This window comes from Eucalyptus grandis, chromosome 10 (genome assembly GCF_016545825.1).
Source record: "Eucalyptus grandis isolate ANBG69807.140 chromosome 10, ASM1654582v1, whole genome shotgun sequence".
Classification (NCBI taxonomy): Eukaryota; Viridiplantae; Streptophyta; class Magnoliopsida; order Myrtales; family Myrtaceae; genus Eucalyptus; species Eucalyptus grandis.
Genome location: NC_052621.1, coordinates 16,177,966 through 16,191,706, shown reverse-complemented (window position 1 = coordinate 16,191,706; position 13,741 = coordinate 16,177,966). Strand labels below are relative to the sequence as shown.

Genomic DNA, 13,741 nt, shown 5'->3' with positions numbered 1-13,741 from the left:
TGTCATAGTGTAGAGGTTCGGCAAATAAAAAATAGTATAACAATAAAGGTGGGATTTTTCACTTCCATTTCTTTGATTCTCCAATATCATTTTCTCAACATCTTTGTCATCCCTTCGCTTTCTATCGCACTAGTAAAATTTCTCCATGGTTCCTATTCATTCAATTGAGGACGGGATAATTTCTAATCCTTGACCTTTGAAAAAAATTCTTATATACAGTTGGAGCATATTTTATCTTGATTATTAAATGATATAAGTTTCACTTAAGGTTTACATAATTAAATGGTTAAAGCGGAGTGGTATCATGTGTAACAGGTAAAAAAGAAAAAAAGATTTGCTCTTACTTTTGGCCCCTTCTCAATTCAGGCTCTGTTTTTCTCTTTTAATTTTCTCAGTGAGTACAATGTGCATAGGGAATCTTAATCTTAATCAAAGCCTAATCTGGGTAAAACGTGAGAATATCAACCGAAATTGAGGTACAAGGCAAGTTCAAAACTGTCAGTAGTTGTTGAGCAACTGGATTAAGTCCCCCAGATTACCGAGAAAAAGACATAAAATTTCAACCTCACCGGTCCTGAAAATTTCCACATTTGAGAGTTCTCCACATCGCTTTCATGAAGATCCTGCCTAATACTGATTCTTCCCATTTTTCCAGTCGCACTGTGAATTCGTGAACAAAAAAGAAAGAAGAAAGAAAATACTAAAATCATATTTAACCTTGATTATCGCTTACATATCCCCACTTGTGAAAGTACCAAATAAATACCTGCTTTTAAAATCTTGTAGACCATTTTGAATATTCATACGAAATATCCTCATGTCCCTATTTACGATATTACTATTTTCTTTCCAAAGATGAAATTCTCGTTTAAAAAATGCCCATCCTTAAATAACAAATTTTCATATCTACCCAAAAAATTCAACTTAACTAAAAGCCAAACCACTCAAACTCTAAACAAGACACTAAAATGATTCTGCAAGGAGGGCCTTTAGTCTTTTTAATATAGGACTTTGCTTAAAGGTCCGCGAATGATATATGCAAAAATAGAGACACGTAAGTGGTGATTAGGCCAAAATTGATCTATGCTTCAGGTTTAATTATTTAAGGAAAATGGAGAGAAATAGCCATTTTGATGTAAATTCAAGGTTTATGTTTTCGTATTTAAATTTTAGTTTCATCTAGAGTTCAATGATTTATATTAGTTTCACTCTCTTGCCATTTGACTCCATAGTGGGATGTTGATCTCAATCACCTAGGAATTTCTCATGCCATGTCAATTCCGTTTCGATCAATATAGGTACTCACTTATCAAGAAAAAGAACCTCGTTTTTGCAATGAACAAGGAATTCACATGAATTCCTATTTTAAGTAATATTATTCGGGCAATGAGGCTTCTTTTAAATTGTTTGGATGACGATATATTTTGAACCTTCTAGAAAAAAAATAGTTCACAGTGGCAATGGCAATAAGAAGTTAGCCACAGTCGACTATGAGTACGACTGATGACTGGCTACTGGCGGCGAGAATCGACTTTTTAAGACAGACGATGGCTGGCGCCTAGCAGACGACGGCGGCAACCACCAATGATAAAATATGGATTTTTGATGTCTTCGTTGTGGTAGCAATATGGAAATCGAATTGTAGCCTCTCCACGGAAGCAGGATCCGAGAAGCACCACGATGGAAAGGTTTTCCGAAGTTCGAAAATTGGAAATTAAAGATCAAAATAAGAGATGAAGTCACAATTTAAAAGAAAGCTTGACTGATTGAACAATTATTGTACATGTGTGAAACAAACTCATCATTTTACAAACTCAAAAGATCCACGGAAAAGTACAAAAAAAAAAATCTTAAATCTATTGCATTTGTGTCAATTTAATTTTAAAATTTTAAATTGAACCAATTCAGTTCTAAACATCTTCATATTGATACTAATTTAGTTCATTCGACTAATTTTAACCAATTGGTAATAATATAGAATGTTGACATGATAATTTTTAATTATTTCATTTTATTTTTTTCAATTTTTTTATTAATATTATTTTTCCTTTTCTTTTCTCTCTTATTCCTTGTTGAACTTTCCCCATAGTGGTTGGCGAGGGTTGCGGGCCTCACCCAATGCCAAGAGCAAGCAATTTTGCCTAGGGCTGCAAGCAAGGCCAACCTCACTCTGACCTCGCCTAGTAGCTTCACCTAGATCCATGTGAAGCCACCTTGCCCGAGGCCCTAGGCTAGGGCTGCGACCCTCGCCGACCATCGGGGAGGGCTTTGTGGCTCTCACACAACGGCTGGTGAGGTTCTAAAGGAAAAAGATAGAAAAGAAAAGGAAAAGGAAAAAGAATAAAATATTAAAAATTCGAAAAAAAAAATTATTAAAAAAATTGCCACATCAATATTAGTCAGATGACCAACATTGGCCAGCATCCACGTCAATGCCGGCTAGCCAAAATTAGTTTGATAGACTAAATTGATACCTATGTGAAAAGATGTAAAACTGAATTAATACCAATGCAATATGTTCAAGACTTGTTTTGTACTTTTCCCAAAGATCTACATCTGTGGGCTAAGTGACATGTGGGTGAGGGTTATCGATCATAGAACACCTCTTCCATATCACAATTTTCAAATTAATTGCTTGAATTAATAATCAAAGCAATTTCCTAAAGTTAGGAATGCGATTTTTTTTTGTATATTTTTCAAAAAACACAATTAGTTGAAAATTCCTCACATTTTATTCCCTCGATGTCTTTGCGTTGTATGTGTGCTTCCTATTTTTGAAAATATGCATGACATAGGGTTGATCGGTTCCCGATTCCCAATTTTGGCAAATGGAGACTAGATTGTTTGTTTTTAGGACTAGGAATCGGATTGGACCATTAGTTTCGGTCCGGTGTGGTCCAATCTAATGGAATCGGCCACTTCTTTTTTCTCACTAAAGAGTGACCATTAACTCAAATCTTAAGATATTGACAGAAGTGACAATGAGTGAAGAGTTATTGTGCCATAACTTGTGGTACCATTGGACAAGATAATATATCGTTCACTTGTTACTAACTTTTTAGAAGAAATAATAATAAAAAATATATGTAGTCAGTCTAGTCTAGTTTTTAATAGAATTAGGAATCAGACCGCTCGAACACCGATTTCACTTTTAGAAACCGGGAATTGGATTGATACTCTCAAGAATCAAATCGAACCGATCGGTCTGGTCCGGTCAAGAAGGTTTCTAGTTTCAGTGATTTGTTCTGCACACCCCTAGTATGATGTGCAAAGGCTGTAAATGTGTCCTAAATTACAATTAATCAAATGATGTTTATTTGACGATGCATAATTAGTTTTGAAAATGATGGAACCATGTTATTATTTGGCCTATAGACAAGGGGTGTTTTGTCCTTTCATTCCCATAAGACTGGCTTTGAAAGCTGAAAATAGTTTCATGAAAGTAACGGTGACTTTTCCAACAAATTTTGAGAAAATCGTGACATTCGCAGGATTATTCTAATGTAAAAATTAAAGCAAGCAGAATAACCGCACAGAGAAATTATGGAATTTTCAAGATTTTTTTCAGTAAAATAACGACTACTTTGATATGTAAACTCCATTTTTATCTCAGCGTAACCACAATGTATTTTATTTTCAAGTTATTACCTCAGCATGATAACCATTATCACATTTATTAAAAGAGTTTCCGCACCTTCATTCCGGATATCGTCGAAATCTCCAACAGAAAATTGAATCAAAGTGAGTATCAAACTGAAAGCCAGAAAATAGAACTCTTCGCGTCAAAATTGTGGACATAGTTAAAAATGCGCAAAAGGGATGGGATGACCTGGGCTTAGTAAACTTGGACCAGAGTAACCCTGGGCCGGATGACCCTGGCCCAAGTCACCCTCAAACGGATAACCCCCGGCCCAGTTGAATCAGGGTGGGTAAAGTGGCACAACCTGATTATTTGTTTTAATTTTTCATGGTATCTTTTTCCTAAAGTCATAACTTTTTGGTCCAATATCAGATTCGCGTCATTCTCATGCTATTGGAAAAATTGCGATTTCTAGTTTTCAAATATATGCTCAAATCAAGTTTTTGATTTCAAGATTTTAAATGAGTATCGGGTTGTTTTTTTTGATCACTTAAGCAACAAATTTAAATTAGTTGCTGAAGAACTCCAAGCGAAGTTACGGAAGTTAATAATCACTTATATATTGACCCATTGCTAGCTTGTTTGGAGTTGATTCTTGCTTTGGGAGATCTGGTCGATTTCTTAAGTTTGTCTGAAGACAATGCCAAATTGGGGAAAATTTGGTACCTTCGAAAAGTTGTCGACAAATTTTATTTAATCGCAGTAGCATGGTCGAGTTTTCAACAAAAATTGATCGCGGGACAAAGTCGGTCAAACTTGAAAAGTCTTTAAGGTGTCTATGAAAATCTTGATACCATTTATTGTAAGGTAATCGAATTCCGCACTTCCTGAGGAATTTTCTTTCATGGGGACACCAAATCCACATTTGAATTTTTTTTTTCCCAAACATGAAAAATGTAGAGATGGATTCCCATCTCTTGAGCAATATTGGATATTTGATAAAGATCTATGACACGAACCATTTCATCAAAGCGATATATGTGTGTTAGTATAAAATTTTTGTTCATATGCCAAAGCAAAAAAGATCAAGGATATGCCATGTGACATCTTGAATTTCCAGTTCTGTTTTCAATTAAATGAATCGGGTTTTTCATCGACGCGCCTATAGTTTTATTTAGTAAACTGATCACTCACGAGATAATTAGTCTATCTGGTGAAGCCGTTAAGGGATTTTAACGCAATAGATTTGAGAATTCGACTAGAAATTGACTGCTTGATTGTGCTAGTCTGCAAGGATCATTACGGCACATTTAAAAATTGATTAAAGACCAGAGATAGGTCGACTCGATTGAGCCATGCGATTACGTGTGGGTGATTTCACTTAATTGCAAAATTCTCGTCGATCAGCACTAGACCGATTTTTTTTGTCATTTTGGTACCTTGTGTTCGTATTTGAAATCTCGAGATTTTCACGAAAATCGAGAGTTATCAATGTGTCGAAGATGTATAATGTGACTCGAAAATAATTGACCACAGGTCAATTGCACTAAAAATTTCTAAAAGTTACTCGGTAGGTTAGGTCACGCTAAAATCATGCCAAATTGAAATTAATTGCGAATTTAAACCTGATTTTAGAAATTAAAAGTTCTGTCATATCACGATTCATTTTAGGAGCGTCGACTCATCCTCCAAAAATTATTTTGCAAATCGAGATTTTCGGCAAATTTTCAAAGTAGGGCCGTTTTTTTATCATGTTTTTGGGATTCCAGTTGGGAGGAAATGTTGAATGCTCTTTACCAAAAATAAATAAATTTGAATGGGACCGATTTAGATCCAATTGAAGGAGAATTGAAGTGGATTTGGGGGAATTTGGTGCAAAATTCGTACACCATGGGGGAGGGAACATTTGGACCAAGTCTTAAGCTGCCAAGGGGCCATGGATGACAGCCATGGCTGGTGGGGCCTTGCTAAGGGACAAATAGGATAGAAGGGTAGACTTTGGAGGCTTTGAGGGACCTTCCAATCTTCAGTTGTCTCATTCTTCCTCATTAAGCTTGCTTTCTCCATGGTTGTCACCTTTTGAACTCCCAAAAACCAGAGAAATCGAGCAGCCCCTTCCTCCTAGCCGTTGCACGCCCGCCAAGCCATCGGAGCCACCGTCTAGCGCTGTCGCTCGCTCGAGCAGCTGCTCGAGTCCCTTGCGCGATCGTCTTGCCCGTCTCGCCTCCTGTCACGCCCAGCCGTGCCCTCGAGCCATCTTAGGACATCGTCAAAGTCCCCTGGTTGTCGTTCAGGTCGCCAGAGCAGCCGCTGTCGCCCGTCGTCGCCTGTTGTAGCCATCGGTCCACCTGTTTTGCCATTTCAGCCGCTGGTTCCAACTTGTTCGGCCTAGGACAGAATCAGAATCCTAGCCCAGCCGTGAGCCTTCATGGGCCATTTCGGGCCTATTCTAGGCCTTGTTTGGCGTCGCCGCTAGGAGGTTTGTCGCTCATCTCCGTGTCGCCGTTGTCGTGGACTCACCGGATTGCTAAACCGGTAAGTTTACTTGCTAAACTCCGCTTAGGGAGTTACTGACGTTTAATGGGTGATTAATTTAGGCTAAGTATGGTTTATGTGGTTAGTTAGAATGAATTAGCGATTTAATTATTCGTTTGTGCATATTAGGTGGTTAGAATGGATAGATTTAATTATTCGTTTGTGCTATTTATCTAGATGGGTTCGGAAATTTTCCTGACCCGTTCGGGAGGTTAATTAAGCATTCCCGCCCCCTAAGTTTGCATTTTTGGTATTTAATTGTATTTATTTAATTATTTATTATTTTTGGAAAATTATACTGGGATAGCTGTTGACCGAAATTTTGTACTGATTTTGTGCAAATTGAGTGGTGATTGAAATTTTTGGTATTTATCCCAATAAGAAAATATCGGGGTGTCGGTTTTTAATGCCAAAGATGTTTTTAGACACTATATTAAATAGTGTGATTTTTGAAAAGAAAGATATAGCATTTTGGCTTAGACCGACCATGTACCCACACACGATTATTTTTATCGGGCGTTTTTAACACGATTATATAAGGCAAAATTCATTATTTTAATTGAGGAATTGGTGTGTAGAGCACAATGTCTTTGGCCGGGATTGCTTTATCGTATTTCAGCTTGTGTGAGCCTTAGTAAATCATCAGCTTGTGCGAGTATTATTGTATGTCAGCTTATGAGAGTAGTATACTATATCAGCCTAAGTAAGCTTTGATATGTTAGCTTGTGAGAGCAGTATACTATATCGGCTTGGGTGAGCTATAATATATGCGAGCTACCACCTATATATTAGCTTATGCGAGGTACAACCTATATATCAGCTTGTGTGAACTACCACCTATATATCAGCTTGTGAGAGCTATAACCATCTATTTAAGCTTGTGTGAGCAGTGATTGTATCGATGAATTGACATATGGTATCGATTGATAGATGGTATTGAGTGATAGATGGTATTCCTTGTATCGAATTGATCGATTGGATGGAATGGATTGGTTGAGATTATGAACTGTACTAATGTACAGGAGAGAACTGAGGCAAGGTAAGTCTTCTGACTTGTGTGTATATCTCTCGGCCCGTGACATATAGTTGTCTCTAGGCGTATTTCCTTCATAGTCGGAGTTTAGGGGTTGAACTTGCTGAGATATTGTCTCACCTCGTCGTGAGCTCAACCTTTTTAGGTTCTTAGATGACGAACCTCCGGAATGTTTTGGCCAGCCCAAGAGGATTATTGAGCAGGTCATCGATATCCCTATTCCCAAGGGCCATGGAGTCTGGGTTTATGAACTTGTGAGGACCATCGTCTGGGTTGATGCGAGTCTACCTTAGAGGGTACCCATCAATTCAGACCATGGTCTCGTCGTAGGCTCAATGGACATAGAGAGGGTCTCTTGCAGGATTTTGAGGTCCTTGTGTTGGTGTTAGAAGTTTCTTTTGGCGCGGGTACAACTGACCCTCTTGGTGGTGCAGTGGTGGACCCAAATCCTTAGGAGACCTTGGAGTTTTCAGTTAGGGATTTGAGTGCCTAGAGGACTTGTAGGCTTTTCTGCTTGGGGAGACTTTTTTTGACTTAGTCTTTTGTTGTATATAAATCAGGATGTTTATAAAAATGTTTTGGTTGTGAATGTGTTTCCTGTTTTTCTATCCCGTGTTAGTTGTTGTCAGGGGTATTGTTTCGCTTTCGCATGTGCATTAAAAATTGAACGGGTCGACGATGCGTCCTAGAACGTTGCAAATTTATCAACCACCGAGGGATGGACACGCGCTCGAGGATCGGGGTGTGACATGCCCAATAAATGGAACAAGTCAAAAATACATTTTTGTTGGTTAATTAAGAAAATTAACACAATTTGTTTCCTATTGGAAAATACTAAAAGCTCAACTCAAAAGAAAAAATAAAGGAGATTAATCAAAAGTATTGGACATTATCCATTCCAACATGAAAAGCATAATGTGTATTGGAGTCCCTAAAAAATCCTAGCAAAGTAATCCCAAATTGAAAAAAATATTATGAGAATTCCAGCTAAAACATTTGTATGAGTTTAAAATTGACTATTCTATTAGGAAGTTAAGCATTATCTACGTGATATAAATCTCTTTTCTTTATTATTAGACTAATTTTTATTGAAAATACTTTAAGCCAATTCATCGTTAATAGTATTATCCATGTACATATCTTGAGTTTCGAAGTTGTAAATTTTTTCCATGTAATCATTTTATTCTGTTTCCCAAATCGTGTCATAAATTCTTTTCCGTCATCTTTTCCTAACCATGTTGCGCATTATTCGGGTGCATAGCACAGGTTACAAACCCAGTACAGGAATGTAAGTTGATAAAGTATTTTATCTAGCAATTGAAGATCACATGAAAAAAGTTTGACCATGGAGGGGGCAAAGGGGGAACAAGAAGAGGAGAGAAGAGGCATAAGCCAGATTTTCTGCATCATCAACTGTTATGCAAATAGCTATATGGCTTGACAAGATATCAAAGTTTAATCATTGCTCTTTATTATTGTAATATTCTGGAGTATATTGTGATTGAGAACCATATTACTTGATTAGGAGTCTAATATTATGTCAGCATGTCGTGTGATAAAGAAAGTATACAAAAAAACTTCAAAAACTTCTTCGATTACGTGTCCACTTTCTATCAAAAACTGGAAGGGGCAGGCTGTGTCCTCTCTTTACCAGGTGACTAGAGCAGAAGAATCAGATGAGATGGCCAGGAGGTTCTGCTCTCGACCACATTTTGGAAAATGAGCAAAAGATCAAAAAGAAAAACCACACAAAGGATGATGATCAGCTGTATCATCTTTGAAAATCAAGCCATGTAAACAAGAAGCTAGAATGATAACCAGTTCAGATTATTTCATCCAATAACAATGGCAAGAACATTGACATGAGAATGCCAAAGGAATGTATCCATCTGTATTAACAGAGAAATCAGAATAGAAAATATGGATGGACTAAGCTTCAACAAAGAGAGAGAAAAAAAAGAGGGTAAAAAAACCCAAGTCTAGAAAGCTCATTGCCAGAAACAAATAAATGGACTAAGCTGCACATCGAGCTCGCCATCATCTGATCTGTGCTTGCCTCTGTCGCACCGATTCATCACTTGAACACAACACTAGCAGCAATATCAAACTTTGTTTCTTTTTTCCAAACAGTACTGAGAGGCTAAAGATCAACCATGTTAGTTATGTCTCCGAGCCTTTGCTGTGTGGCTGCGGTTGTCGGCATTTCTGCATTGGTTTCAGGATTCTTCACGTAATGAGCCCTCTTGTGACCGCCCAAAGCTTGGCCCGATGAGAAATCCTTGCGGCATATTGAGCATCTGTGCCTTTTCACCATCTCTGAGTAGTTCTTGAGGCTCTCGGGTTCCGCACATCCACGATTCCCTTCAATCCCCCAAGAAGCATCGATTGGAGCATCCTGTTTGTAGCTCTCAGTGTCCTTGCTTTTATGCTTCTTTTGCTCACCCAATTCACTGAAAACTGGGGATTCCTCAGCGCAGACATTATCTCGGTGTGAAGTTAACCCTGGTTCAATCCATAGTTCTGCTTTAGCTCTCGAATCAGAACGCGCAATTTGCATCATGTCACGATCCATCATCGCTACCTCATACGTTGGCTGTTCGTCTGATCTGGCTGCTTCACGCATTTTGTGCTCAACTTCCCAAGCCCCACAAAGCATCCCGGCAGGAACCTCCAATTCGACCCCTTCCTGCTCCATTCTCGTATAGCCTCTTGAATGGCGTTCATTGTCCTCGGATGCTTCAGTTATCCTCAGTTTTTCCATGTCAATGAATTCCAGGGCCGAGCTCTTCCGGAAATGTTCGATGCCCAAACCTGAAGAATTGAAACCCGCCTCACCTCGGGACATCATCATCAATTCAACTGCTGCTTCGTTTGCCTGGTCTTGCTCGGCCTCGCTACTGAGCGAAAACCCATTTGGTGCGGAAAACAGAACTCCCTCAGTTCTTTCATCGACATCGAAGCTGACTCGCGGTGTCCTCTTCCTCCTGGTCATGTGCATTGCCTCGTCGTCAAATAAAACGCTAAGCAGGAGATCACCTTTGGTCTTCTTACTCAAGCCCACATAGCGATCTTCACTGGAGAGACTCAAATTCAATCTCTCCCCGTCGTGGATCGGCCTCGCACGATCCTGGCAAGATTTCATTGACCCGGACCCTTTGCCACGGTCCGCGCACCAGTCGCAGCGCTCGTCGTCCTTGCTCAAGTGAATTTTCATGTGGCCAAACAGAGCTGTCGTGGACCTGAATCGCTTGTGGCAGACCGAGCACGGATTTTCTTGGGCATTTTCCATCAGCCCCAAGAATTTCCACGATTTCTTGGGGTTTTCTCGGAGACAATACCCAAGACGTCTCGCTTTCCCCGAGCCGTTACCGATCGCCAATGATGGCTCTCTCCGCAGTAGATTCTTGGCCATGTGACAACTCATGTGCCCTCCCAACACTCGTCCGCTCGAGAAAATCTTGTCGCAGACCTTGCCAGATACTGTTTCGCGGGATTCTCTCCGATAATCACCGAAGAAAAAAGCAGAAAAACAGAGCGAAATCGAAGAGAGAAAACGCAAACAGTTGGTAGAAACTCAGAAAGGTCGAGAATTTCTCCCTCACCGAGAGAGAGAGAGAGAGAGAGAGAGAGAGAGAGAAGGGCAGAGAGGAAGCAGACGAATCAGAAAGCAGACGACGAAGAAGCAGGGGTTTTTGAATGTGCAAATATGAGAGTGAGTGGGCTTCTATATGACGATGGATTAGTTGTTCGTTGCGCGCTCTCTCATACGGGTATTGCCATGTTTGGCAGCTGGAATAGTCCTACGCCTGGAACTTGGAAGAAAAAAAAAAGCTCTTCATGTTCCAGCATAATCATTTTCCTCTTTTGTTTTTTTTTTAATCCTTTGTTCACCATAATATTTGGGATTTTATGAGAAAAAAATTATACAAATAATTTCAAGGATCAAGAAATTTTATTAGGATTTATCCTTCAAAAAACAAGTATGCTTCTCTTAGCAACATCAATTGATCAATGATGAACTTCATGCGATTTAGAAAAAGTGCTGGTCCAAACACGCTCGGATAGGAGAAAACGAATTTTGAGAAGGTTTTGGTGGCCTACTTAATAAGGAAATATTTTCATTTTCTATGCATTGTTTGCATCTTATCCAAGATAGAAAGCGCGTGGAAAACAACAAATATTCTTTATTCAGGTGCTTAACAGGAAAATCCTTTTGAGAATATAGTAAGTGATCCGGAGAATTTGCCATTTCGAGACTCCATTCTCTATTGGGTAATAAGTATGAGTATGTATATAATCACCTAGCCGTAAATGGTGGATACTAGGCACCGCGTGTTGCGGCAATGTAATAATAGGACGAGTCTAGCCAAATTTTTCATTCCTATTGGGCGTTGGAGCACCAAATCTGGCAAAAGTTTACCAAGTATGATAGTTGGAGAACATGAACAAAGAAACTAAGAAGGATAAGGCTAAACAAATTAGACAACTCATCTTCCAAGTACCAAAAAAAAAAAAAAAAAAAAAAAAAAACAAAAAACAAAATTAGGATGTTCTATATGTCCGTCATTCGATGACGGATTTTTGAGAAAAAAAATTTAGATTAATTTTCAATTAGGTGTTTGAGCATGCATAAAGCATCATAATGGTAGGACCATTTGATGCATGGATGTAAATCTACATCGATCGTATCTATCATAACTGTTAATCATATGAGCCCCGTATATGAATGCCACATGATTAACGGCTTATGTTCAAGTGGTAGTATCTCCAAGGATACAGGAATCATAAGAAGTTTGTGGCACTCAATTCGAAAAAAGAGGTGGGAATGACTTAATCTTCAAATACATCTATTTAACATTTGAATTTATTAGAAGTGTTTGCTTCATAGTAAATGGTTCAATTTATTCAATCATGTTATAATACTTTTAAAATAATGTAAGAAAGGTCCCTTGATGGAGTACTAGGTGACAAATTAAGTTCCATGTCATTATTTACTTTTATGATAAATGGTTTATAAACTATGACATCGTGATATATTTTTTTAATAGTCTGGTGAAATTGACACTCAAGACCCCTTTTTTGGGCAGATTTTTTTTCCCCTTTTAATTTCTACTCGTGACTTTTCCTTCAAAATTTGAAAAGATAAAAAGTCATTTTCAATTTCAAAAAAAGCATTATATGTCTAAATCTTTTGAAATGTCTCAAGTGCTTTGTGTTAAATAAAAATTAAAGTCCGAGCTCCATAAAACTTAGAAATCAAATAATATATGATAGGAGTCACAAGTCACCCTAAATAAGAAAACTAATCAACCCTAGAATCAAGGTCAAGTGTGCTGATGAGATTAGATGGGAATATCAAGAAGAGAACTCGCTTCCGTTGTTAATAAGTCCGGAACCATCTGCAATGCGTTACTTTTGCTTTGTTCATACGCAAGTTCAATGAAAAGTGTCGGTGCAACTTAACATACGAATTAGTATTTGAAGTCGAATTCCCCACTTACACGATAGCCATTATCCTTAATAGAGTTTGACCCAACAACAGTTCACCACTTATAAAATGTAGATACATATAGAAAAACAAAGTAGTTAATTGTTGGAGAACACCAAGAGAGTATTTCTTAGAGTTGCTAATCAATCATAAACATATTGACCCGACAAAAAGTGCAATGAAAATATTCCAAGAAAACAGCAACAGACAAAGGGGTAATACTATTGAATACGATGTAGAATGAAAGAGAATCCGCTGACTTCACCATGGGGACCGATTACGCTGACTACTCCGGGGAAGTAGGAGAACAATCGAAATCATCAAAAGAACGAACAAGGAGGGATAAAAATGGCTGCCTTAGAGATAGGGTCCTTGGCCGGCGTCAAACGCCAATATTGGGTGCAGCTCCGTTATCCGATCTCGCGCAACTCATCGAGCATACCTGCCTGTTCAACTTCCCCGAGTCGTCATTGATGCTCTTGAGTTCTGTGCAGCCACGACTCCCTTTAATCCCCTGAGAAGCATCGACTGGAGCCTTCTGTTTGTAGCTCTCGGGTTGTTTTTCTCAACCGATTCACCAAGAGCTTGGGATTCCTCAGCGCAGACCTTATCTTTGTACGAATTTAGCCCCACTTCGATCCATAGTTCTGCCCTTTCTCTCGACCCAGAACCTCCCATCACGTTACCATCCATTATCGCCGCCTCATACATTGCCTGACCTGGCTACTTTAGGCTTCTTAGCCCAACTGCCCTAGCCCCACAAAGTATGCCGGCGGGAACCTCCATTTCGACCCCTTCCCGCTCCATTCTCAAATAGCCACTTGAATGGTTTCATTGCTCTCGGATGTTTCGGTTACCCACTTTCTCTTTCTCCACGTCAAAGAAATTCGGGGTCAAGCCCTTCCCGAAAGGTTTGACGGTCAAACCTGGAGAATTAAAGTCCGTCTCACCTTGGGACAGCATCATCAAAGAAATTGCTCCTACGGTTTCCTGGTCTTGTTCGGCCTTGCTACTGTACGAAGACCCCTTTGGTGCCGAAAACAGTATTCCCTCAGTTCTTTCATCGACATCATACTCGATTCGTGGTGTTCTCTTTCTCCTGGTC

General features: G+C 39.0%; 1 protein-coding gene across 1 annotated transcript; it reads right to left on the bottom strand.

Moving 5' to 3' along the window:
• Nucleotides 1-9,288: 9,288 nt before the first annotated feature.
• On the bottom strand, nt 9,289-10,560 carry LOC104423639. The gene has a single exon (XM_010036103.2). The coding sequence runs from the start codon at nt 10,558-10,560 to the stop codon at nt 9,289-9,291; it is 1,272 nt and encodes a 423-aa protein (XP_010034405.2).
• Nucleotides 10,561-13,741: the final 3,181 nt, after the last annotated feature.

Bases quoted from the DNA above. Each gene is read 5' to 3' on its own strand.
- LOC104423639 (XM_010036103.2), bottom strand. From the start codon at position 10,560: ATGGCCAAGAATCTACTGCGGAGAGAGCCATCATTGGCGATCGGTAAC.